The sequence below is a fragment of the Spermophilus citellus genome, assembly GCF_964194105.1.
Source record: "Spermophilus citellus genome assembly, chromosome: 6".
NCBI lineage: Eukaryota > Metazoa > Chordata > Mammalia > Rodentia > Sciuridae > Spermophilus > Spermophilus citellus.
The window spans coordinates 81,038,874-81,066,120 of record NC_138187.1 but is presented as its reverse complement, the minus strand read 5'-3'; the positions used below and the strand labels follow the sequence as shown (position 1 = coordinate 81,066,120).

At 41.2% G+C, this 27,247-nt stretch overlaps 1 protein-coding gene across 23 annotated transcripts in view; it reads right to left on the bottom strand.

The window, feature by feature from the left end:
* Positions 1 to 27,247, bottom strand: part of KIAA1217 — a 406,156-nt gene that overhangs the window by 14,163 nt on the left and 364,746 nt on the right. For 21 of the 23 annotated variants that reach the window (XM_081297957.1, XM_081297960.1, XM_081297956.1 and 18 more), the window contains 7 exons: positions 27,021 to 27,187; positions 16,119 to 16,294; positions 10,728 to 10,858; positions 9,813 to 9,960; positions 5,743 to 6,199; positions 2,313 to 2,496; positions 41 to 204 (listed from right to left, as the gene is read on the bottom strand). In XM_081297957.1, the coding sequence (XP_081154083.1) occupies positions 41 to 204; positions 2,313 to 2,496; positions 5,743 to 6,199; positions 9,813 to 9,960; positions 10,728 to 10,858; positions 16,119 to 16,294; positions 27,021 to 27,187 (1,427 nt within the window). The remainder of the gene's footprint in view (positions 1 to 40; positions 205 to 2,312; positions 2,497 to 5,742; positions 6,200 to 9,812; positions 9,961 to 10,727; positions 10,859 to 16,118; positions 16,295 to 27,020; positions 27,188 to 27,247) is intronic. The other 2 variants (XM_081297967.1, XM_081297971.1) reach the window with 1 other exon arrangement.

The window sequence follows — 27,247 nt, the reverse complement described above, 5'->3', positions numbered from 1 at the left end:
GTGCCCCAAAACCAGTTTACTAGGAATCAACCCGTCAGACCTTGGTGGTGGTACTCTCCTTCCTGCCAGTGTAGACCACATCACCGGATCTCGTGGTAGTGAGCCCCGATCCGGGCAGGTAACTTCTCCGAGGAGGTGGGGGAGGGGGAGGGGGTGATTTCCCCCCCAGCTTGTCCAAGTCTGGTTCTGAATTTGGTGAGTCTTCTGGAAAACAATGTGCCATTGTGATTTTTTTTCAAGATAATGTTCAAAAAGTCCAGTGTATTGCTATAAGCTTAAAGAATACTGACTTAAAAATTTTGTCTTTCCCATATAGCAACAATTAAGCATACAGATCCTGAAGATCGACTGGATCGAAATCTCAGAAAGACCCTGCACAAATGACCTAACTTCTCTGTGTCTCAGTTTTCTCATCTATTAAATGGGTATTCATTATTAAATTAATTTTTAATGACACAAAAAAGCTGATTGTCACTTGAAAAAACGAGGAACTAAAGGTAATTCCAAAATGCCTCATATGTCCTCCAACATCTTCAGTCCCTCAGTGAAAAGACAGGTGTATCAAGAGGGATGTGTGTGGGGAATGTTAGAGGAGGATCTAGCTGAGGGAAGGCGAGAGAGGAGATAAGCCAAGTGAGGACAAAGGACAAAGCCAGAGAGGAAGTGAATTATTTTTTAAAAATTGGGGTCATGGTTACATGGTTGAAAAAGATTTTTTCTGCTAAAAAATGATAAATAAAATAAAATAAAAGGAGGGAATAAGTGTAGAAATCAGAGTATTATAAATAAACATTAATTTCTGGTCACACATTTCTAGAGGCCTGCACATTAGTGGATTATTTCTGAGAAGGAATCAGAGCATTAAAAACAACAACAGTAATAAAAAATATAACAGTAAATAATAGAACATTGTAACTAAGTAAAAATATTCTTGGGCGTTACTTGAAACATTCGTGCAGAACCCTTTTCAATCTGAAAGAATAAAGAGGGAAAATGAGGCACATTAATAAAATTGATGTTATATTTTTGTTGTATAAATGCAAGAAGGAAAAATTATGAGAACTATATAAAACATCAAAGGACTGTAAGGCAAAATGAATGATGGGGCAGAGCAGACGTCCACAAGATAGAAACGTAATGAGTGGGTCATTTTAGCTATCAGAAATTCTTCCTGGGGACTTGGAGAGACAGACCATCTTTCTGAGAAAAGTGTCCCTCCCAGGTCCTACCCTGTCGGAGTAGATGTTGCCTGGCTATCCAGGGGCCCCAGACAGGCCTCATCCAGATGGCATGTGGGATGGGGTGGGCAGGGGCACTGAGGCCTCTGAGCAGAGGCTGAGGGGGGAGAGTTTCAGTTGAGTGGAGCTTTGGAGAGTGAAATGTGGCAGGGAACATTCCATGAATTTTCAATCCAATCCACTTAATGTTCCTTGACAAGCAAGTCCAGGTGGTGATTCCTTTTCAAATTAATTTTAATGGTTGGACAAGGTACTGTTGAATGTGACATGGCAGAGACTTTAGGCTGCATGTAAAATAACATCTCTGTACAAAATTCTAAGATCAGAGTAAGGCATGTGCCTTGTAATTAGTGAAATATTTTGTAGTTTGAGTTTGTAAAGTTATATTCATGCATCACTTAAAAATAGGGAGACACGCTGAGAAATGTGTTTTTAGGTGATTCTGTCAGTATGTGAACATCACAGATGTACCTACACAAACCATGATGGCTACAACATCACTCAGTAATACAATCTTAGAGGACCACCATGGTATGTGAGGTCTACTGTGGACCACACGTTACGTGGTGCACGACTGAATTTTATGTTAGTATTGACACACTGATGCTTCAACTTCCATGATTGAGTTGGTTAAATATACATTCTAATAATTTTCTCAAATGTAGAATTTCACCTGATGATTGACATAATATTCCCTGAGGAACTCATAAAAACCACCATTTTCTTTCTGGGGGGTGGTGGTGGCGGACAAAAAGCTCTTCTTTTAAATGCAGGCCTCATACTTTCCTAGCTTCTGCTCTAAGTGTCATATGTTCAGAGGAAATAGAGAAGCTGGAAAATTACCTTTTTCTTTATTGGACATTATCTGTCATCCTAACACCCAACATGGCTTCCTGCCACAGTGAGAGGCAAAAAGTCGTAGCAAGGATCTAAGGAACACCTGGGGGATTCACTTTATATGATTCTGGAGAAGTGAGACCTTGGTCCCGTTGTCTAGCACAAGCTCCAGGAGTGACATCCCTCTGAGCTGAAGACACCCCACACTGGCAGCTCTAGCTGTGAGATCAACCTCACCTGAGAGTTCCAGCTTGTCCATGGGGGCATCTCCCTTTGGCAATGGGGCCGAGGCTGGTGGCATCTCCAGGTTTGGAATTGACTTCATGATGTTGGCCTGAGCTTCTTCCAGGAGCTTCTCAAACTCTTTCCCATTATAATGGTCCAGATTTTGCCTTTTCTCTTCCCATTTCCTTTCTGCTTTCTAAAGGGAAATGGCAAAAGAAGACAGTTTAAAAACCAAAGGGGAGAACTAATTTAGTCTGGAGATTTCACATTGAAGTTGGGCATGTAACTCAGTTAAAATGTCCACAAGACAATGTCCCGGTTTTCCTTGGAGGGACAACTGCACATATCAGATGAGTCCTAGCCACCCGACCCTTCTGCTGTCTGCCACATCATTTAGAACTACATGACTTGACATTTCAGCTCAGGTGACAGTCATCCACAGAGAAGCAAGCTCAGAAACCCAAACCCATTCCTTAAATGATCACTAAGCCCTTATGACATACTTCTACCAATACAGAATAAAAAGGGACACAGATAAAGCTGTCAAAGATACGTTTTTCATTACCAAATTTTTGCTTTTTAAAGTAAGTTTTCATTGTAGAGGATATGTGCAAACAAATGAAAACCGCAACACTAACAACAAAATAATCTTGTTCTGTTCTGATTATACACTGTGTGTGTATTGAAATATCACATAGTATTTTGTTAATATGTACACTTTTTGTGTCAGTTTATAAAAGATAAAATTAATTTTAAATATCCTACATCTTAGTTCCACTTCTAAGAACTAAGAACTGCTATGTGACCCTTTCTTGGTCATGTTTTTTTTTTTTTTTTTAAATCCCTATATTTTAAAAGACATTTCTCCTGTGATTTTACAGATGGTTCACTAATCATTCTAGAAAGGCAGAGTGGAAATTAGCCCCAGAACTAGTGGAACCTCAGAGTTCAAGATTTGGAAAAGATCACTGAATCAACACACTTCATGTAGGAGTTTGGGGTGCAGTAAGATGAAGAATTTGCTCAAGGTCCCCATATAATCAGTACCCTCACTCATTTTTTCTTCTTAGTATTTACTATCAGCTGGCATATACGTGTTCTCAGTTTCCCCACAAGTAGGTAAGGTTCTTGAAGACACAGACCTTATCTTTCTGTTCACTGCCTATCCCAGAGCCTAGGAAGGCTCAGCATCTCTACTGAATGAATAAGGTTCATTCCACTTGTTAGTGGCTAAACTGACAGAAAGACCCAGGTCTCCCTGTTTGTGGATCAGGGAATTTTTAGGAGATGATTTATGTCTCTTCTCAAAGCAAAATATACAAATCACAATGATTATTATGCTAAGTTCTTAAATATCCATATTCTTTAAAAAAAATTTTTGGTGGGAGGAGGGTACAAGGGATTGAACCCAGAGGCACTTAACCACTAAGTCACATTCCCAGTCCTTTTTTTTTTGTTGTTGTTTGTTTGTTTTATTTTGAGATAGGGTCTCCATAAATTACTTAGGGCTGAGACTGGCTTTGAATATGTGATCCTCCTGCTTTAGCCTCCTGAGCTGTTGGTATTAGAGGTGTATGCCACCCCACCTAGCAATATCCATATTCTTAATGGATATTTGTGAAATAAAAGTGTCATCAGACTGACATCCTTTAAGTATTGAGATAAGTGATGAGATGTCTTAAGAGGCAGATTAGAAATTCTCAGGAGGAAAGGCATATTCCCCAGCTTCTCTATCAGGCATTAAGGACAGAATCAAAGCCCAGAAAAATCCTATGAGAAGAAATATTAATTAATTAATTTTTGCAATTCTGGGGATTGAACCTATAGGTACTCAACTACTAAGCTACATCCTTAGGGCTTTTTACTTTTTATTTTGAGACAGGATCTCACTAAGTTGCCAAGGCTGTCCTTGAACTTGCAATCCTCTTGCCTCAGCCTCTCAAGTACCTGAGATTTACAGGTATGGGTCACTGCACCTGGCAATAAGCAATTTTTAAATTTTGCTGATTTGGATTAGGGGCACAGCCTCTAATTCTGGAACACAGAGAAGCTACATAGGGACATGGATAATGTGGTCAAAGGTATATTTTTCACTACCAAATTTCTGGTCATGACTGTGGCCACATTGGTTTTAAGAGGGCATCTCTAACATACCCACCCTGAGTTATTCCCTGATGACTTGCAAGAAAAGCAGGAAGGATCAGGACTGGGTTGCTGGGGACAGAGCACTGAGCTACAGGGTACAAAGCAAAGGCTTTGGGGTAAAAGGAAAAAGATCTATGGAAGCAAAATACAGGATTTAAAAAAGAATATTTAAAAACAGTGTGTTTTTCTACATATTGGGTTTTTCTTTAATTTTTTTGAGGTGCTGGGGATGGAACCCAGGTCCTCACATATGCTAAGCAAATGCTCAACCACTGACACTCCCAGCCCTCACTTGATCTTTTTTTTTTTTTTTAAACTTATGTAGTTTTTAGTTGTAGATGGACACAATACCACTATTTTATTTGTGTATTTTTATGTGAGGCTGGGGATCAAACCCAGTGCCTCACACATGCTGGGTAAGCGCTCTACCATTGAGCCACAACCCCAGCCCCCACACTTGATCATAAGACCTACCTTTCTCTTTCCATTTTGACTGCCTCTGCTTTTCATTCCTAGAGTCCTATAATTTGTCATTCTGCTTCCTTAATTCTAGACCTACTACCACAATCAATCCTCTATATTGTCTCCAGATTAATTTCTTAAAAATGCTATTTAAAAAAAATCACGGGTCAGATCTGCAGTGTTATTTCTCTGACACCTTAAAAATAAACTCCACACATTTCTCAAACTGGTTTCATCTATTTACCCTTCTTTATGTCTTCAGTTCCAGTTAAACAGGTTTACTATGAGCTCAGCCTCTGCTCCGGCATCCCTCCATCCCAAAATGCCACAACACCCTTCTCTGCTTATCACGAATCTTCTGTCTTTCAGGATCGTAGTAACCCTCCCCAGCCTGCCTTTAGCACAGGGGAAACTCAAGTCACACCCACTGCCTCAGGAAACTGATGGTCACCTCTCTCCCCAATTTCCTGCTCAGTGATGTCATACTGTAGCTTGAATTTGCTGTAGTGGGAGAATGTATACCACGGAAATTGGCAAATGCCACAAATCAGAGCTTTCTTCCAGAGAGCTGGTTGTTAAATATTTACCAGCACACCACTGAGTTATATTCCAACTAAAGGTTAGGGGCCATCTTTCTCAAATCTTATGACCTTTCCTTTAACTTGGCTATGGAATCCTATTCCCAATTGAAGGAAAAAAAAACTATCTTTGGCAAAAAATATATCTTTGATCCACAAATGAATTCATATACACACTATCTCTATAATTAGACTGTAACTCATTAAGGGAAAAGACTTTGTTAACGGGATGATGAGAAATGGAAACAAGACTCTACCTCAATGGACACTGCCCTGTTCTTGGCACTCACACTGTGGATTTCCTCAATGAACAAGCTCTGCATGGTGGAACCATTCGTGGGCGTCTGAGGGGACTGTGGGGCTGGAGCTGACTGCAGTGCAGAGGTTACTTCCTGTGTGACTGCAGGAGGGTGGGCTGAGTGGGTACCAGTCCCCACAGGCAAGTTCTGGGCAGGGTTCAGCAGGGCCAGGGAGTGCTGGGAGGGCTGGATGACCACAGGGGAGCTCTGCGCGTGGTGAACGGTCATGCCAGACAAAGGCACCACTTCCGACTTCACATCGCCAGGGACTCCCGTGCCATGGAAGGGCTGGCTGGGGCCATGGGCTGCTTCCTCCTGGTTCTTCAGGACTTCGGCGGCTGTGGCCTTTTCCATAGCGACATACTGTGCGGCTTGGGCTGCATCGGTGCCCTTCAGGAGCCCATCGGTGACATGTCTAGGAGAAACCATGCACAGTAGAATTATCTGCTAAAATAGGTCACTTCCATCTTGTCACTGTGGTGTACTCGAAGGCCATGCATCCCAGAGCTGGGTGAGATCAAAACAAGAGAAACTCAAGAGTAGCTGCTGGGGGCGGGGGTGAGGGTTTCCATAGCAACTCCCTAATGCCCCTGATGGCCTCCTAGTTATGTACGAGCTGCTTCTCCAGGACTTTCCCAGGAGATGATCTCATTCCCTTTTCATTAGAACTGTTGTGCCCAGACTGAGGCCAGCCTGTCATTGTTCGGATGGTGGTGACACGACATGAACAACAAGATTCTAACAACACTCTGACTCCACCACCTGATCCTGGCCTTTGCAGACCTTCAATACACCCAAGAGCTTCCTGAAGCCTCCAGCCACCCTCCAATGGCAGACACCTCAAAGGGTAACCTGCCTTCTAATTCCTTCTGTTTGCTCTGCTTGCAGATCAACCTGTTGTACTCTGACATCCCCACCGGGACCCAACCAAATCTTTCTGCAAGGTCACGGATGACTGACTCTATTGTAACATTGGGCTTGGTTCTCATCCTCCTCTGCTTTGGGAAGTCATTCATTGCTGTGTCTCTACCCATGCTTCAGAGGAAAAGGCAGAACCTTTGCTGACAGACGCGCCTGTGTTTGAGTGTCAGTTCTACCATGTTCTAGTTATATAACACTGGGCTCATCACCTTTTTGAGCCTCAGAAACTCTTCTGTAAAATGTAAGGATGGTGACAATGACAATGGACACAATGCTTTCCTTGGGGGTTGTTAGAACTAATGTTGTGAAGTTATGATATAAGCCGAAGTCACGCCTGTAACTTGATCCATAACTTAAGAATCCTACAATCCCTTCTTATTAAAGTACTCTCTTTTCTGATTTGAAAAGAAAAAGACACTGTATTTTATGACTCTCCTCTGTTACTTACTTCTCTCTTTACTTTTGACTTTACCAACCCCAGGCTTTTAACTCTCCAGGGTTTTCCCAAGATTTGTTCTCTCCTACCTCTACCAATTTACTGGACTACTGCTTCCATTTTCAGTAATCATCTCCATGAAGGCGACTTTGATTTAAATCCTCCCTCCCTCTCTTCCTCCTTCTCCTCTGCTGTCCTCTCCTTTCTCCCTCTCTTGCTCTGAACTAGGCCACGATCCCTTCCAACTCTGTCTCTGGATCTTGCCCACTAATCTGGGTGCCTAGTAGGAATCTCTTCCAACCTCAAATTCCACTTGTGCCAAACCACCACTTGGGCATTTTCCCAAGCTCCTAAGTGTGCTCTGAACTGTGACCATTTGTCGCCCACCTCACCTTCCCTGCCATGGTGTATGGTCATCTGCATGTCCTTGGCAATATGCTCATTCCCACTTCATCCTTCGGTCTTCCACCATGCTGAGAATCACATGTTATGCACAAACATGCTAGTACAAAATTAACTATAAATAGGCTTGTGACGGGCACCCTAATAGAAGCTAAAATTTATTTTATTTTGAGTTGTTCGACTCATTTTATATACCATTCTCACCACTGGGTATTTATAAGTAAAAATGTCATGTAATGTTCAAAAGCTATAATCCTGTCTTCTGTCACTCTGTGCTGGCTCTCAACACATCCTTTAACTGCTTTTCAGGGATGGAAAGGGAAGGGAAGGGAGAATGAGCAGTATTACCTGGCAGATCATGCTCTATTTTTGCTTAATAAGGTTGCTTTTTTTTTTTTTTCTTTTGTGGCCTTGTGGGTGAGTTACCAAATTTGGGTTAAAGCTTCATAAAGAATTAGTTTAACAGATTTTTATCCTATTGGAAGAAAAAGTTCCTTTGGAGATTTAAAATATGTGACTTTATGAAAAAATTTAACACACATGCAATTTCTTCCCGTATACAGTCAGATGTGGACTTCACAGGAGGGGGCATTTTTTATTTTGATCTGGAATTCCTTTAGCATCCTGTGCTTACACACTTGCTATAGAGGGTTATCTCAAAAGGGGCTTTTCTGAGGTTATTCATTGCTAGAAAAATTTAATCTGCTCCTCACGCTTAATGATTGGCCTTAGTTAACTGTGAACTTCATATACTTTTCTTCTAAATCTGGTTAAATGATTATAGTCAGTGATTAAAATCCCTACAAGAAATTTTCCTACATGTTACTTCTGTCTGGGACCTGATCTCAAATCTGGTCCAGAAGGGGAACTTTTTGATCTTATTAAAAAACCCTGAAACTTCAGGGACTGCCATTATAGAGCTGTGGTTTATTTTTGGTTGTTGTTTAGTGTCTATTCCTCATGGGAGAGAGTAATTTTTATAAGGATAGGGTCCCACCTGTCTTTTATTACTGTCTCTATAACACCCAGCACCAGGGCTGGGCACAGGGAATGTTACTGAACTTTACTGCATCCCTGGCTGTGAGGTAAGAACCAAGAACTACTCTGGAGTCAAAAGATCTGTTCATAACCCAGCCCCACCTCTCACTAGCAGTGAATGTCCCCAAGCCTCAGATAAATACCTTTAAATAATGAAATAACAGTGCCTGGAGTGGATGAGGTAATACACATCAAGAGTTCTGTCCTGCGTCTGATACATAGAAAGTGCTATGTCTGATACATAGAAAGCGCTGGGAGGTCCAAGTTATCCTTATTGTTAGGTTGAGAAGAGAGTGATCCAATTGTAACTCAAAGACAGAGCATACAGAATGTCATTTACCAGGGTGCTTCCGAATCCTGCATGCTTATATGTTGGCATCCCCCACCCCATGCTGGGGATTGAACCCAGGGCCTTGCACATGCTAGGCTAGTGCTCTGCTGCTCAGTTGTACCCCCAGGCCTGTAAACACTCTTTGAGTAGATTATGGAGTTCTGAATTTTTCTTTTCAATGAAAGTCATGGGTCATTCAGTGATTTTCTAATCTTTCCCTATAGTAACCCTTCCTGATGAGCAGGTTCACCCTGGGTAGGAGACTGGCTCACGCCACTTCAGGAGTCTTGGTTCTCTTTTCTAGATGGCACCAACACACTCTTAGATACTCCTTCAGTAGGAAATTTAAGAGAGACTTATTTATTTCTACTCACTTTCTCCAAAGCAAAGTCTTCTATGCCTCTGAAGTGAAGGAGGCTAATAGACTACTTTGATTTAGTCTTAACTTCAAAGTTACTAACAAAACAAAACAAAACCAAGCCAAAAAACAAAACCAACTTTCAAATTTTTTTTTTTTTTAAAGAAATGTTGACTATGTCTACTCATTTTATTATTTTATTTTCTTGTGTTGCTGGGGATGGAACCCAGGACCTCATACATGCCATAAACATGCTCTACCACTAAGCTACACCCTAAGCCCGTGTCTATTCATTTTAAGTCATAGGATGGGTCCAATGCTGCAAGTCTATGCTAAAGAATTAGAACCTCGAGGTATATTGCAATGAAAGCCCTGGGGTGGAAGGAGTCGTGGTTTCCAGAAACAAAATTTGATAAGTCATGACTCTGGATGCAGGCTCTTGGATGGTGGCAGAACCTGGGTCTTCAACATGCACTCCAGTCTCCCCGGCCCACCCCCTCAGCAGGCCTTCCCGGCTTGGGGGTGTGGAGGTCCCCAGTTACCTCCGCAACATGGTCAGGATGTCTGTCATGCTGCGCACACGTTTCAGGAGACTGTCCAGCTTATGTGGCTCCTCCTTCAGAAACCGCACAGCCTCGACCTCTATGCGCAGGACGGCTCTCATCTTGTTTTGTAAGGTTGGAAATTCTCCTGTAGGCCAAACCAGCTGGTGATTATAAGAGAATGGCAGAACCACCACCCCCATCCTGCACCCTGACACTGGATGGCACTGAGAAGTGTGGAATTCACATGTCTGTGGGAAGCGCGAGGCAGGGTTCAGAGAATAGGAAAAATGTCAGATCAAGTAACTTTGTGCAAGGTCACAGCTCCTTTAGGCCTGTTTCCTGTATATTTGGGTTAAGGCCAACTGAACCTTGGGGTTATGTTTAAAGAGTTTGGCACAGGTGTCTGGGCACACTGTATGGGCCCAGAAAATAGAAAAATTAATAGAAGTGTTTTTAGCATCATTAGTCTTGAATCTTCCAGAACCCACTAAAATATAAACTTCAAAAAGGTAGGATATTTGCCTGTTTTGCTCAGTGATATATTCCAAGTACCCAGGCCAGTGTCTGGCATGTAGTTATTTGATAAATAATTGCTGTATGCTTGCATGAATGAATCCTTCACTATTTAACATATATATGTATATGTGTGTGTACACATATATACAAATACATGTGTATATATATATATATAAATGTGATACATATGAATTATATATTTACTTATTTTAAATGGAGTCTCATTACACTAACTAGGCTGGTCTTGAACCCCTGTGCTCCACCCATCCTCCTGCCTCAGCCTCCACAGTAGCTGGGATCACAGGTACACATCAACAAACTTGACATCTATTTGACAGATCTTTAAACATCTCAGGAAACACACTTCAGACTTCTCCCCTCTAGTGGAATGCTCACCTTTCAGGGTGGCTACTGCTTCTCCCACTTGTCTTAGGAGGAAAGCCCCATCTTCCACGTCCTTGAGAGTAACCACTCGGCCAGCGGACGAAGAGTCCTTCTTCAAGTCTTCAACAAAGTCTTCCAGCTCACTGTGGAGGAAACAGACAGCAGACAGGGCTGAATAGTGAGGTCCAGAGGAAGGATGGGTACAAGGGCGGAGTGCTTGCCTGGGTCTCCCATTTCACAGTGTCCAACCCTCCTAAGCCTTTCACTTAGATGCCGAGAGCACATTAGAGCAGCAGCTGGGTTTGGCTTGGAATACTCCCCAAGGTGTAAGGAAGGGCCAAGGAGGTTTTCCCAGGGCCTGTTCTTGGGGAGGCCCCCACTGGCCAGAAGATCATGCCTGGTGGAAGACCCATTCTTCATTCCCAGTGGGGCTGATACCAGCTAAGGGAGGGATGAGTGCAGTTCGTGATGGGGTGGGGCGGGGCGGTGTGTGCACAAAGTAGCACTTAGTGGAGTGAGATGAGAAATATGGACTGGTTTACATCAGGTTTCTCAACTTCATTGTTTGACATCTTGGGCCAAATAATTCCTTTTTTTTTTTTTTTTTTTTTGGTCAGGGATTAACCTGTGCATACTATGATATTTAGTAGCCCTGGCCTTCACTTTTGAAATGCAAGTAGTACCCCGCCTTCCCCCTTTAACTTGTGATAAATAAGAATGTCCAGACATTGTCAAATGTCCCTAGGGGAGGAGGAACAAAACTGTCCCTGACTGAGGATTGACTCTTTCCTATACAAGCTACAAACAGAAAATATGTTTACCAATCTGGTTTCTGGTGTGTGTGTGTGTGTGTGTGTGTGTGTGTGTGTGTGTATTTGGGTGTAGAGATGTCAGCTCCAATAGAGCTAAGTTAAGCTTTTCTACTTGAAACAACAAGAAAACAACAGTCTGCTTCTGGGCACATTACCAGCGCTACCCTAAACACCTGTTGGTATCATTTCAGTTTGCCTGGGAATGCAACCAGAGAAAATTTTGTCATGAATGTACAAGGAAACCTACTAGTGCAGAGAAAAAGGATTGGGAGGAGGGAAGGGAGGGTAAGGAGAAGTAATAGGGGATGTATTTGACCAAACCATATAAGCAAATATGAATATGCATATATTAATATATGAATATGCATATATATTTTAAGCATATATGAATATGCCACAGTGAAACCACAGTGAAACCCACCATTCTGTATAATAAATACGTGTGTGTGGGCGGGTGGGGGGGGGCAGCAAGGAACGTTGGGAAATGCAGAACCACTAGGTGGCAGTAAGTGAACAGTGATTCTGTTTCCTGGATCTGAGTGTGGAACAGGGAGCTGCCAGAGATAAGACAAGGCAGAGTTATCAGAGAAAAGATGGATCACAAAGCCCCCTTCCATCAGGTGGGCCAGTGGATGGCGCCATGGCAGCTGTAGAAGAAATTCAGGCAGGGATATGTTGTAAATTCAACAGGACCATAAGGCAAATGACAAATTCATCCACTTCTGACCAGTGGATGGAGAATGTAGTGATATCATTCATTCTGTTATAGAAATTGGTTGTGAACATTTCTGATGAAACAATGTCCTTAAGGACCCAAAGGGAAAGTCTTGCCTGCTCACTGTCCACACTTGTGAATGATAGAAAGGTGCTTATTGTTAGGGGAACATACCCAAAGGATGCTTCCTACATCTACTGTATCCCTGAGGAGGAGAGACTGTGTGGCGTCCCTCATGAGAGCTCTACATATGGTATATCTGGAAAGGTTATTTTCTACCACATGACCCACAGTCACTCTGCCTGAATTCTATTTTGATCTTTTCTACACAATGTGACTCTTGGATAACCCTCATAACTCATACATTTTCTTCGTTGTGCAAACTGATACTATGGTATACAAGTGTCCCTTCTATTCCAATGTTCATGATACTATTTAGACAAAGCATTAAATATTACATTTGTGAATTGAAAAATTGTAAAAGAGACAGCGGAGCTAAAAATGAATGTGGAACATCTTTTAACCTAACAATCAATGTGACTTTTGAAATACTAAGTTGCTTTTCATGCTACTTTTGTGAAAAAGCATAGAGTTTGTTAAAATAGATTTCATCTGTTATTATAAGCCCAACTATTATTTCCAGGTAGAAAACCATGAAAGAGAAATGATCATGACCCAATATCTATCTATCCTTTTAGACTCAAATTTCACCTCTCTGTCATCTGACTGGCCTGCTAGTACCTGGGCTTCACATGCTCTCCAAGGGAACTTGTTTTCCAGTGCTTGGAAGGAAAAGGAGGAACAAGAGGAGAAAGAGAGAGGTCTCTGTTCCCTCATGACCCAGAGTTGGGAGTTTCTGACTATCTTTTATAACCTGTGCTCTCACTATGCACACACATCCAGTTAACCCACTTTATACATTATAAGAGGTAAAGTTACAAAAATATTACAAGGATATATATATATATATATATATATATATATATATATATATATATATTTTTTTTTAAAGACATTTTTGAGATGAATCCAGACCTAGTTTTTTTTTAAATATATATTTTTAGTTGTTGATAGACCTTTATTTTATTTACTTATATGAGGTGCTGAGACTTGAACCCAGTTCCTCATACATGCCAGGCAAGTGTACTACTGCTGAGCCCCAGCCCCAGCCCCAGACCTAGTTTTAGGCAATTGTACTTTAGTGTACTTTGTCTTTGATTTCTTTTCCTATTTCTTCTTCTGTTGTTTAGTTCAGGCTTCATTGCCTCTTTGCCTAGATTGTTACACTTGCTTCTAGTGTGGTCAATTACTAATCTTGTGCAATCAGTCCGGCACAGGACCACCAGAGGGAACTTTTCAGAATACAGGTCGAGTTTTGCTATTTCCTTGATCAAAAATCCTTCCTCATTATGTGCAGGTGCTTTGGAATCATCTATGTAGCTTAAGTTTCATTGAGAAAAATTCTTAGGTGGGGTTGGACCTGGGAACTTGTATAAAAACCAGAAATTTAGTCTGGTGCAGTGGTGCACACTTGTGGCTCAGGAGGTTGAGGCAAGAGGATTGCAAGTTCAAAGCCAGCCTCAGCAACTTAGCGAGATCCTATTGAGCCCTTATTGAGCCCCTGTCTCTAAATAAAAAAAAAAATATAAAAGGGGCTGGTGATGTGGTTCAGTGGTTAAGTGCTCCTGGGTTCAATCCCTGGTACCAAACCAAACCAAACCAAGTCAAAACAAAACCAATAATAAAAACAAAACCCAGAAATTCAGGTTTCTGTTAGCATGATCTTCCAATTTTGGTAAGCACAGCCCAGACAGGCATCAGGCAGATATCCAAGTGGAGTGTAGTATAAGATCTAGAAATGAATGGCACAACCTAAATAGGAGACTTCAGTAGTATCTTCCATTCAATTCTCCTGCCAAACTGGACTACCCCCAATTCTCTAAGGATATCCTGTACTTTCCTGGTCCAGAGACTCTGTGGTCCATAGGGTTCCTCTGCCAAAAAGATCTCTAGCCTCTGCTGATGAAATTCACCTGCCTTTAAGCCTAACTCAGTTCAGTTTAACAAACCACTTTTGACATTACCCTGTGTATAGGGCTGTGCTTGGCCTGTGGGGCATATAAAGAATAACTACTTCAGGTTAAGTCTCCCCAGTCCCTGGGCTCACAAGCAGTAGGTTCACCCACAACCTGCATATCAACAGTTCTGCACTAAACTCCTATTTATACATTCTGCTTTGCTACACTGAAGATCCCCAAGGGCCCCGTGCATACTTTTTCATCTATGGCCATACCATAACACCAATCAGAAAAAATCCTCTCATGTATTTCATGGCATAATTGTTGCAACTATCTTAACATATATTCACAAGTATTCTGTGCATATGAATCTTGCACCAAAGACAGTTTAGTAATAAATAATTTTTGAATAATATTGACACAATTTTTAAAAAGCCGCTCATAAAGGTTGCATCTCAGTTTTATGCAAAAAAATTTTAGTATCAGATATGTGACAATTATGCAGTAAAATATGGTACAATATATTTGTTCCATTATCAGCTATGCTATTGGTCTTAGGATATTATTGAGATAAAGATGCTTGTTAAAGGCCAGAAACAGAGTTAGTTAACCAATAAACAAAAAAATTTAAGGAAATTTTCTTTTTTTTCATAATATTACTTGAAAATTTATACAAATATTAAATGTATGTATACATAAGTGTGTGTGTGTGTGTGTGTATATATATATATATATATATATATATATATATATATATATATATATATATATATACAGATAAATCTTGAGACCTAGTATTAAATAATCTGGCTGTCACAAAATCATTTCAGACAAATAATAGTCTTATTACCTCATGGTGGGTGATCAACTCTGTCCACAAATGTATGAACTACGTAAAATTTTAGAAGTTTTTTTTGAGATGTCAATGAAGAGTGGCCTACTTTTATTTGGAAAATAATAACTCATATTGATTTTTTTCTCTCTAGACTGTTGAGAGGGACATTCTCATTTTAATCAAACACATGGGGTTGGTACTGGGATAATGTAAGCTACAGCTCAAATATGAAAGAGGTGATAGAATATAACACTTTCCATCATAAAGAATTCTGGTCAGGTTGGTCATAGGAAGAATCTGCAAATTCCCCTCTTAGATTTAATATTTCTAAGCAAAAGAAAACTACCAACACTAGAGGAACCTAGAAAAATTACTATTCATTACACTAAACGGTGAAATAATTCTATAACAAATCTTTGTTGCATAACAAAATATACATTAACTTAAAAGATGGGCCTGCTTCCTGATGGGGAGTAATAGAACTTTGCTCATTTCAATGGTGGGATTTGATAGATGCTTTCAATAAGGACCTTATATAGGATTGGTAACATCCCAGGAAGCATCTTTCATTCTGGATCAGACACACTTTACATTGAAATTCTTCTTCAGCAATTTTAACTATGGTTGAATAATAGGAGGATAATTTTAGTGCTGTGTTATTTTGCTTATTAGTTTTAATTTATTGATCTTAAATACAGACTTCCCATTTATCATTGGGTTTTGACATTTGCTGCTTTTAATTTTATGTGTTGCTGAACCCTAGAGAAAAAAATGTAATTCTCCAACTTGTAAAACTGCTAGCTCACTCATCTGGGGGTTGCTGAATTTCCCAGACCTCCATGATGGGGTACCTGTGTTCACAGACACCAGGACCAATGGAACACTGACTTGTACACAGTAGGGGCTTAATAAAGACACAGAAAGAAAAACACCAATTAAGAAAATCCTCCTTTTGAGTAAAGACACTTTTCCTTTTCAGGTTCAACAGCTAGACTTGGGACCAGTGACTTCTGGACAACTCACCATAACTTCTTGACAATCCTCTCCTCTTCGTGGAGGTATTTTTGTCTCTCTTGCTCCACTAGGGTGCGCTGTCGCTGCACGGGATCCTCCAGCCTCTTCATTGTTTCCACAACTTTGCTACTGATTTCCAGCTCAGCCTTCTTCATCATGGCCCTCAGCAGCTCCTGGTTCTGCAGCTGTGGAACAAAAGAAATCAACCTCAATTGGCTGTGCCTGCCTGCCATCGTGGCAGCTGAATGCCTTGCAGACTTCAGAAGTGGATTCGGATAAACAGAATCTTTGCAATTGCATCGTTATTTCTTTATTTTAGCAGGAAAGGGAAGGGCTCAAAGACTGTATATCCTATTTGCTTCTTCAACCAACATCTGAATTTTAGAAACTGACTGACAACCAGACTTTCATGTCTGTATCTATAAAAGGAAAAAAAAATAGGGATCATTTCTATCCTATGGCCATGCATCATGGGTACAAGATACAAACTCTATGGACAGATTTTTATAGAAAGCAGCAAAGAACCTAGCTTGGGAACCAAGCAGACTTTGTATAAACTCAATACCTTCTTCCAACCCCACTTTGAGACTTTGGGCATGTTACTTAGACCTTCTTGGTCTTCATTTCCCTATCTGTAATGATGAGGGACCTACTTTCCTTGGCAGGGCTATTCTGAGGATTATATGAAATACTGCTTGGATTGGGATAAGTACTCCATAAATGTGAACTTGGATATAGCATATTCCAGAGTATCAGTTGAAAGTGAACATGTGCCTCTCTGGCTGGTGCCTGTCATATGAATACCTATGAATCACAGACCCTAAAACAGTACTCACTGTTAATGGTAGCAATGACAATGATTCTAGATGAGCCCAAGGCTCTTGGCAATTGATGAATATCCCTGGATTTGAAGAAGGCTGCATGTGTACATAAGCCCACATTTTCCATAGCTTCCAGAACTCTCTGGTGTGTCATCCCAGAGCATATAGGATGTGCAAGTTTGCATCTAGGCTTTACAAGAATCTAGACCAACAACATGAGTCCCTGGGGTAGGACAATTTTATGACAGCACATCCATCAAGCAAATTTCCTTGATCAACCTCAACAGCGGTGCTTCTATTGTGCCTATTATATCATCCCTAAAATTTCCCTGAAATATCAGGTAGCAAATTTCAATTGTTTCCTTGTTTCATGGACTGTTCTCTAACTACTATGTATCCCCTCGTGGGAGTTGGAGGTGTCTTTGCCAATTGCTCCTGATCTGTACACGTTGAGCAGGAGTATAATTTGACCGTGGGATCACTTGCTTGAGACCTCATCGAAGTTTCTATTTTCTCTGAGTAAATACAACATATTTTAACTCGGGCTACAAGCAAAACCACTTTGGTTTCCAACATCAGCATTGCATGATGATTAACTGGCTTCCAGAAAAAGAATGCCTGGGTCTAATTTCTAGTTTTACCACCGAGTAGTGGTGTGTCTGTGGCCAAGTCATTAATCTCTGTGTCCACCCATAGAAGGTGTAGTAATAGTTCATAGCTCTTGGCTGGTCATGGAGACTGAGTAAGACAATTGAGTACTTACAATAGTCTCTGGCATGAATCCAGCTCTGAGTCTGTACAACCTACTGTTATCAGGGAGAGAAAACTTAGGGTAGGGCGTGTGGTTTTGTTTGGGAGGGAACCAAATAAAAATGTGCCACTCGTGGTGACCTTCTGTATATGACTTACAATCATGCTCTCACACTGCTTTTGCTAATGTTTTTTTTTTTATTGTTTTGCTAAAGTCTTTTTACTGTGGACTTACAAACAGTCAAAGTATTTCTGAAAGGCACCAGTTTTGGAAGCAACTTCCTGCCATGCTCCCTGTAGCCCCAGCCTGTCCACAAGGTGCTAGGCAGCCTGGCCCCTTCCCACATGGCCAGTCTCCCCTCTCTCCATGCACCCAGCACTCTGTGCTCCAGACACACCAGTATACTTTCAATTTCTCTGGCTGGCCAAGCTCTTTATACCACAGGTACTTTGCACCTGCTATTTTGACCTCTCGAATGCTTCTCCCTCCACCTGGTTAATTTCTGCTCTCCAAAGATTCCAGGACACTGTGCCAAGCACAGAGCAGAAACCCAATAAATGTCTGCAGAGTGAAATAACAGCATGAAGCAGCAATGTTGAGGATAACAAAATGATGGAGAGTCCATAATTGTTTCCTAAATGATTAAAATATGGAGGGGGCTCACAGAACCTGGGCTTTGTTTACATCTATGCCCTGGGCTCAGCTTGAATGTTCTACCTTGCTCCAATCGCAGTAGCTGTGGCAGGGTCAACACTGCACAGGTCAATTAAATACACACAACAATACTACCTGCTATCAAAATGGTATGCCCCAAATTCACTGCCCTGGATCCAATTCCACAGAGCCATTGCCTTTGAAAGGGAGGTAGGGGGAATGAAGAGTGATGGGTATGAAAGGGGCAAATAAACAGGCAATTAAACAAGTCTAAAAGTTACGGAAGCGTGAGTCCCTCTCCCGAGAGATTCTGATTTAATTGGTCTGAGGTATAGCCTGAGCCTTGAGAATTTTTAAACTTCTCAGATGATTTGATTTGCCACCAAGAGTAGCATCAGAGGCTAAGAAAAGGGCTCTCCAATGTACAGATGATGTCACTGTGCTCTGATCTGCGGGGCGCAGCCCTCTGCAACAACCCTCCTGCCCCAATCCCCCAAATAGACAGTGCCACGGTCTCAGCAGTGAGCATCAACAATGGCCATCAAGCTAGAAATTACTGCTGGAATATTTCAGATTCTCAAAATTGAAATTTGAAAGCTAGGAAAAGTAAAGCCCTGAAAGTTCAAGGGATTTCTTCCTGCTTCCCTGGCTGTCACTGTCAGGATTAGAACCAGGAAAATTTTGAATTCAAACTATTTTCCCACTGCCCCAAGTTGTTCTTCTATCAAGATAAGGGAACACGTCTGTTTTGTTCCCAGCTATAAGCACAGTTTCTGGCCCACGGTATGTAGCCAACACATATTTGTTGTATGAGTGTTAATGTTAATATTTCTGAGCAGACTACGGGTGCCCTGGGAGAATACAACTGTACATCATATTTAAGTGCTAGAAGAGCAGGGAGGCATTCTCCTTGAATTCTAGGCTTTATTATCCTCATTCCCAGAAAGAGAGGCTTTAGGGGATCCAGTTGAGAGGACCAAAGAGGGAACGCTTCCCAGCAGTCCAGCTGACACATGGGCAGTGATGCGTGACCTCTGGAGGAATAAACATTTGCCTAGTTTCTCTGTCTCCTTTTCCTCTATTCCCCCCCTGCTTCATGTCCCTTGATGCTGTCTCCAGGCCACAGGAATGTTCCCATTTCATCTCAGCACAGTGCAAACAGTGCTTACAGAAAATGCTTTCAGTCAGTAAGTTATTGGCAGCTCAAATCGTTGGTTTATTTTTGCTTACAAGGTGATACTTACATTTCAATTTTTTTTTTAAATCAACTCCATGGAGTATGGTTTACAACCAATAAAATATGCCCATCTTAAGACAGAGTTCTGTGAGTTTAGACAAATATATATTCCAGTATAATCCTCACCCAAAGGCCAGAAGACATTTTTTTTTTATCACTCTAAAACTTTCCTTCCTTATCCTTTGCAATTAATCCTCAATCCTCAGTCCAGAGAAGCCACAGTCTGCTTTCTGTCATTAAAGATGAATTCCCCCTGTCCTAGAACGTCATATAAGTGGAATTATACAGTCAGTATGTACTCTTTGGTGTCTGGCTTCTTTCATTCAGTACATTGTGGTTGTTTGTTTGTTTTGCAGTGTGGGGGATGGAATCCAGGGCCTGATGCACACTAGGCAAGAACTCTACCTCTGAGCTCCATCCCTAGCACAGTACACTTGTTTTTTGCAATCCTGGCCATGCTGTTGAGTGTTTCAACGATTCATTCTTTTTATTTCGGAGTGGTATTTCATTGTACGGGTACACTAACATTTTTGTATTTTTACATATTACCCTGATTCTGTTGATCTTGTTGATTTCACTTATTTATAGTAGCTCACTCTATTTCTTAGTACGTCTTACAGATTCCTTTTGATTTCATATGCTCACAATCATGTCCTCTGCGAGTAAAACCGATGACACTGTTTACCTTCCCACCTGGATGCCTCTATTTCTTTCTGTTGGTTTGTTTTGTTTTGAGAGAGGTTCTCACTATGTTGCCAGGCTGGTCTTGAACTCATAGGCTCCAGGGATCATCCCACTACCCTTCCCTGGCTGGATGCCGCTTTTCTTTTCCTAGCCTTTTGCACTTGCTAGGGTCTTCAGGACAGTGTGAAATAGAAGTGAGAGTAGATTCCCTTGGCCTTGTCGCTGATGTGATGGGATGCGTTTAGCATGTCACCGTGACTAAAATGCCTTCTGTAGTGTAAGGACATTTACTTCTCCTCCTAGATCCCTATATGTTTTCATTATCTGTTGTGAATTCTGTCACATGCTTTCTCAATTTTTCTTGAAATGATATGATTTTCTCCTTTGGACTGTTAGTATGGTCAAATATATTGATTAGTTTCTTCATATTAGAACAATCTGGTATTACCAGGAACATTTATATCCTTTTTTACCTATGGTTGAATTTCACTGCTATTATTCTGTTAAGGATTTGCTGAATCTATTTTCATAAGGAATGTTGGTCGGTGCTTTTCCTATAATATTTCTACCTGGTTTTGCCTTAGGGTAATACTGGCTTCATGATACGAGTTGGGAAGGGTCTCTATTTTCTGAGATTTTTCCTTTGAATACTTTAAAGAGGCCACTCCATTGTCTTGTGGCTTATATTTTGATGAGAAGCTGGGATTCACTCTTATTTATGTTTCCTTGTATGATTTCATTTCTCTTTTTCCCCTTCTGGCTGTTTTTAAATTTTCCTAGTTATTCCTTGATTTTTTATTTTTCAGTTGTAGTTGGACACAATACCTTTATTTTATTTATTTATTTTTATGTGGTGCTGAGGATCAAACCTAGGGCCTTGCACGTGCTAGACGAGCGCTCTACAGCTGAGCCACAACCCCAGCCCTATCCTTTGATTTTTAGCATCTGATTACACCCTGCTTTGGTGTGGTTTCTTTTGTTCTAACTGGTAAAGGTGTTTATTGAGCTCTCTTGGTCTTGGATTTACAACTTTCATCAAAGTTGGCAAAATCACAGTCCTGATCTCTGAATATTTTTCTGTCCTTTACTGACTCCTTGATTTTGTTCCACAGGGCACTAAATTTTGGTTTGTTTTATTCTTATACTTTAGCTTGGAGAGTCACTATTGCTATGTTTTCAAGTTGACTGATACTTTGTTTGGGCTGTGACTCATCTAAGTCCGCTCAAATACCATACTTTTCAGCATTAAAAGCTGCACTGGGATTTAAAAAAAATACCTTTCCATTTCTTGTTTTATTATGTTCACATTTTCCTTTAAATCCTTGAGAAGAATCATATCTATTTTGAAGTCCTTGCTGCTGACTTCATTATCTGTGTCATTTCTGGTTGGTTTCTACTGGGTGATTTTTTCTTAAGGTTATAAATCACATTTTTCAGAATCATTATGTCTAGTAATTTTTGATGAGATGCTGGACATGGAGTTTGGGATTTTGTTGTTTTCCTTTATAGATTCTGGACTTTCTCTGGTTAGACAGTTCAGTTACTTGTGGATCAACTTTGGCCTTTGAAGTCTTAAGGGTGTTCCTTAAGACTGAAGCATAGCCTTTCTCTGTTCTTTGCTGAATGCTCATGTATTCTACAAGGCTTCTCTACTCTTTCCTGTTAAAATATGAACATCATAACTTGAAAACAGCTTCCAAGCCTGTATGGGCTCTGGGAAGTTTTCAGCCCCCAGCTCTCCCAACTTGGTCTTTGCCTGGCTCAGTGGTCTTTCCATACCACACAGAACTGGCTTATGACCCAACAACAGACCCACAGATTTACATAGTTCTTTCTGTGTACAGCTTCCTTCTTCTTGGTACTCCATTCCACAAACTCTAGCTGCCTCAGCTCTCTAAATGTTGATCTTATTTCAACCCAGCAGCTGATCCTGGGCTGCTTGGGGTATCCCAAGCATTACATTTGAAAAGCATCTCTAGGCAGAAATCTGGGTCACTGGTGGGTCTTACCACCTTTGTTCCCATTCTCCAATGTATCACACCCCCAGTTATCTGTTGCCTAGTGTCTGAAATTAGTTGTTTCATTTGCTTTTCAGTTCTGTAGCTGTCAACAGCGGGAAGGCAAGTAGATCTGCAGTTATTCCTTTGTAGCTGGAAACATGATTTACTGACAATGTCTTTGACACGTTAATAAGCATACTTAGACAGAAATAATGTTCTTGGACATTAAAATTTTAATTGGGCCAAATGAGCTATCCATATCAATGTCATAAACAAAGTAGGAAACTGTTTAAGTCAAATTCCACCTACCTAAAAATAGACCTGTACTTCATGTACTTATTCTTGATTTCTTTGGTAAAATCAGCTTTGACCACAGTGGATAGTGTGATGGGAATGGTTTTTCTGTCTAACAGTGATACTGAACAGCGACTGCACCAAAAGTTGGGAAATTTCATGATGATCACCAGACCCCAGAATGACTCATGAGCAACTGGACAAGTTCTCCCGGGCTTTAGGGAACAAGACAGAGAATGCCAGGTCACAGCTGCATGTTATCTGGGTGCTGTCTCCCCATCTCAGACAGCTTCTTATTGTCTGAAGATCTGATTGAGGCTGGGTATATTGTACCAAGCAGCCCAATTTTCAAGCCCTGTACTAGTTTTATTTATTATTTCTGCCTGGCAGGAGAAAACAGGTTTTCTCCACACAAGCCACTTCTGGTGTGCTTTTCTCCAGAATACACATTCCCCTGACCATTATTTTGGACATCAGAAAATAAACAAGACCCTGAAACAAGAAGTAGTATCATATAAAAAGATACATTCACATAACTATTGAGTTTTATCATTTCTAACACAAGGGCTCTGTGTACTGCTGTTTCTTTTATTATGTTGATCCTCCCTCTCTGGGAAGAAATAGAAAATTCACAGTAGTCTTAAAAATGTAACATTAAATTCAGAATAACTCATTTTTTTTCTTGGTCATGAGTATCACAATTAGGAGATAGGGTCTAAGAAAAAAAAATTGTGGGAATTAAATAAGTTGAATGTTTCTAGTCTCTTGATTTAGGTCAAGTCTCATTTGGTTTCCACAGAACCTGCACCAACTCTTTTATAGACTTATTTCTCCTCAGCCCACAGGGAGGGTTAGAAGTGTAGTCGCTTCTATGTGTCTGGAATTACCTTGGAAAAATCCAAGTACTGAGCCATTTGGGAAAAAGATGTTGTTCATCCCTCAAGAAAAAGCTTCCTCCTCCCAATCATATCAGGAAAGGTAATATACATAGATAATTATCTTTGAAAGAGAACAGTTGTGAGTAAGAAAAATATTTTCCATTGTTGCTAGCCCATTATAGACTGTTATTTGGGAACAGGAAAATAGCAACATAAAAGATGCATGTAGCAATCCTACCAAACATACCTAAGCAGAGGGCACATCTGATTAGCCCCTGCGAAAGAGGCTTTAGGTTACTGTGTATTCTGTTCTTACAGACTGGTCGGTAACTTCCTTAGTTTCCATTTGACCTTCTGTGATGGCTGATAAATCTAAACAGTTCCATGAGGTACCTTATAAGAATGAGCATCCATAATAACCTAAGAGCAGTAGTTCTTGCCCTGGAACATTCTAGAATCACCAGCTAGTCCACACCTCTAGTCCACACCATTAAAGTCAGACTGTGGCAGGGGTGCCTCAGTATCGGTCATTTTGTTAAGAGCCTGAAGTGGCTCTAACGGACAGCCAGGATTGAGAACCATCTGTAGAGAATTCAAGTGAAACTGCAGAGCAGAGAATTATATGAAGTGATTTTCAGAAGTTCTCTTGATCTGCTTAGGCTCCTTTTACCTTCCTTAACTTTCCTTCTGCCCTGCTAAAATCTACACACCCTCCTGGGTCTGCATCCCATTTCTATTCCTGAGAAGAATCCATTAGTGCTGAAAGTGAGATGCTCAAATACGATATGCTTGCAGTCTAGGATTTTCCAATGATTTAATTATCTAATTACTGGAGCTGACTGCCAAGCACAAAGATTTCATTCAGTTTCAGTATTTTTATAACACAGTTCAAAGAACATTTGAATTTCTAATACAATTTTTGTTCTTTTGAGACTCTTCTAGAGAGTTTCGCATATCTCTAATGATAGCTCCATTATTGGCCTTATAATCACTTTGGGGTTGCACTTCATTTTTGTTGTATAATAATACATATGCTGAAGGAGAATGGGTGCTGCCATAGCTTAATTATTCTGAGTTGTTTTTGTCTTAAACAGACTCCCCTGACTGAAAAGATAGAAATCTGAGGGGGAGGGAAGTCAAACTGGAAGAATACCAAGTCACAGGTAGAAACAATAGCAGCTGGGTTAAGAAATAAGGTTTTTATCTTCCCCAACATGTCTGCACTTGAGAACTATAGACATTTCTAAGCTCAAAAGCACATTTGTACATTGTTCTTTATTTTCAGAGAGCCAGAGGACTTGAGCAGTTCTGAAGCAATAGCGGAACTTGTGTGTTAAAATGGCCTAGACCTTGATCAAAAACCTTCAAGTTCAAGGCTGCAAAGAGTGGCAAGTTGCAGGAGACCTCTGCTAGCCAGCTGGAGTACCAAATGACACCATTCACCAAAGTGCAATGCTACAGATAGGAACACCATAGATGTGCTAACAGATTCACCTTAACACCCATGAAATATATAGGGCAAGTAAGAAATTGATGCTAAATTAATTCTACTTCTCATCTTCAAACCAACAACTTCTCTTCTCTCGTCCTCAAACCAGCAACTTCTCTACATAAATGATAGATCCACTCATTTTTCTTATGGTGGGGGGAGCACAACAAGGAGAGCATAATTTCCAAATGGCCAGCAGGTGGCGCCAAAAGGCAGGAGCAGGGTGAGGAGGAACTTCACCTGCAGAAACCCTGACCATCTCTGGCTTGCAGATGTGTCCTTTGGCCATCAGAGCACTAAACAATTGGGTTTAATTACTTTCCAACATTTAAAGATAGATATATTTCCTGTAAAACCTGTATTTCCAGATTCTCTTGAAATAACCGACCATCAGGCTACGGGTTGGCTAGGACAGAGTGGTGAAGGTTCTCTAAGGGGACAACTTTGCCCTTGTCCCTCCTCACTTCCCCTGTTACATTACTGCCTGGACACTGAAGACATCTGTGTCATCACCCCAACATACAACCCAAGCCCAGCCTGGATACTTCATTTCATTGCAAAGTCCTTTAAAAATTGTGAAGCAAGGAGAAGCCCATGCAAGGGATGGGCCACTTCACCGACAACATGATTCAGAAGTGATGTAAGTAAATTTGCACCAAATATCCAAGGTGTGGGGATCTGAGCACTGACCAGTGTGTCTCTTCTATTAACTCCTGTGACCTAAGCTAGGGCCTTGGGGCAGCTCCCTCAAATCAGCTGCTCTTTTTGTCCTCTGGTATTCGGAGGGCAAGGGGAAATAATTTTCTTAGCCATAATAAATAAGGTGGTGAGAAAAATGTAGGGTTTATGTCATTAGTGTGTGGAAGGGACAGAAGAGCTGTGACTCAAAGACCTTTCCTTACTGCACCTTGGGGACTAAGGGGGTTGCCTTCTTCTGACTACTGAGGATGCTACAGTGGTGGCTCCTGTGTGCTCTCCTGTTAGCAACGTTTGGCTCATGAACTTTGGTTTTATTCTTGGGGGGGTTATACTGGGGATTGAACTTAGGGACATTTGACCACTGAGCCACATCCTCAGTCCTGTTTTGTATTTTATTTAGAGGCAGGGTCTCACTGAGATACTAGGGCCTCGCCATTGCTGTGGCTGGCTTGGAACTCACGATCCTCCTGTCTCAGCTTCCTGAGCCACTGGGATTATAGACGTGCACCACCACAACCAACCCAAGAGCTTCTTGAAGGAAGCCAGGGAATATCTTGAATAAAGTCTGAGCCAGAACTATATCCTTGGTGCTCCACCTACCACAATAGGCAGGGAGGTGTGAGGCTGATCAATGAAGCAATCCTGTGACCTCATAAAGAGACATGCAAGCCAGCTCCTTAGTCCTTATACCAAGTGATAGAAGTTTTATGCAGTGTAAGATTTACAGGATTTGTTGACCAAGATTTGTGACATGAGAGTTATTTTCTCTCCCCTTTGATTCCCCTATAGTACATATATTCCTCAACAATGGAAAAGGATAAAAAAAAACTTGGAACATACTATGCAAATAAAATGCAGATGTTTTTCTCAACAAATCATCCAGGATGGCTTTTTTCTTTATGAATTCATCTTCTATTCTAAATTCATAGTTCTAAATGCATCATAGTTCCTTGCATATAAATAAATTAAAAAAAAACAAAAACAAAACAAAAAAAGCTTGGCTGACTGTAGTACCTTGCGCCTGCTCCCTGGGGAGAAAGAAGGAGCCTACACTGAGCTGGCAGCCTTAACTGGCTGTTAGAATGCTCCACAGGGCTCCTGTCTATTCCAGTCTTCTCCAACAGCAAATGTGAATAGTATTTTTTTCTTTTGTCATGTGTAAGAGCATGTACCACTTAAAGAAATCATTATAGATGGCCTGTAGTTGCAGCAGAAGGCTCTAGACCAGGATTAAGTTGTGCAGGGGGAAACCAGGCCATTATGGTTCTAATGCTTCAGGTCTTCAATTAGCCCCTAGGAAAAAGATGGCAGAAAGAGCCCAGAGAGGATGCAGTGGGGTGGGCTAGGGGAGGAGGTGAGGGGAGACTTAGCCAGTGAGACAGAGGGTGCATTCATAAGGGATACCTGGAGTTGTCTCATCTGCTGGAGCTGGAGCTTGAGTTCAGCCACACTTCGCTTCATGTCCAGCAGGCTCATGTGGATGGCCGAGGCGCCTGTAGGCGGGGGCTGGCTGGGCGGCACCGTGGCCTCTTGGGCGCCCAGAGTCTTCCCTCCGGAAATGTGGGGAGTTCCTATGAGAAAAGAGCAGCAAAGGACCTTAGAATGTCATGGAGGGAAGTCCAGGCTCTGAG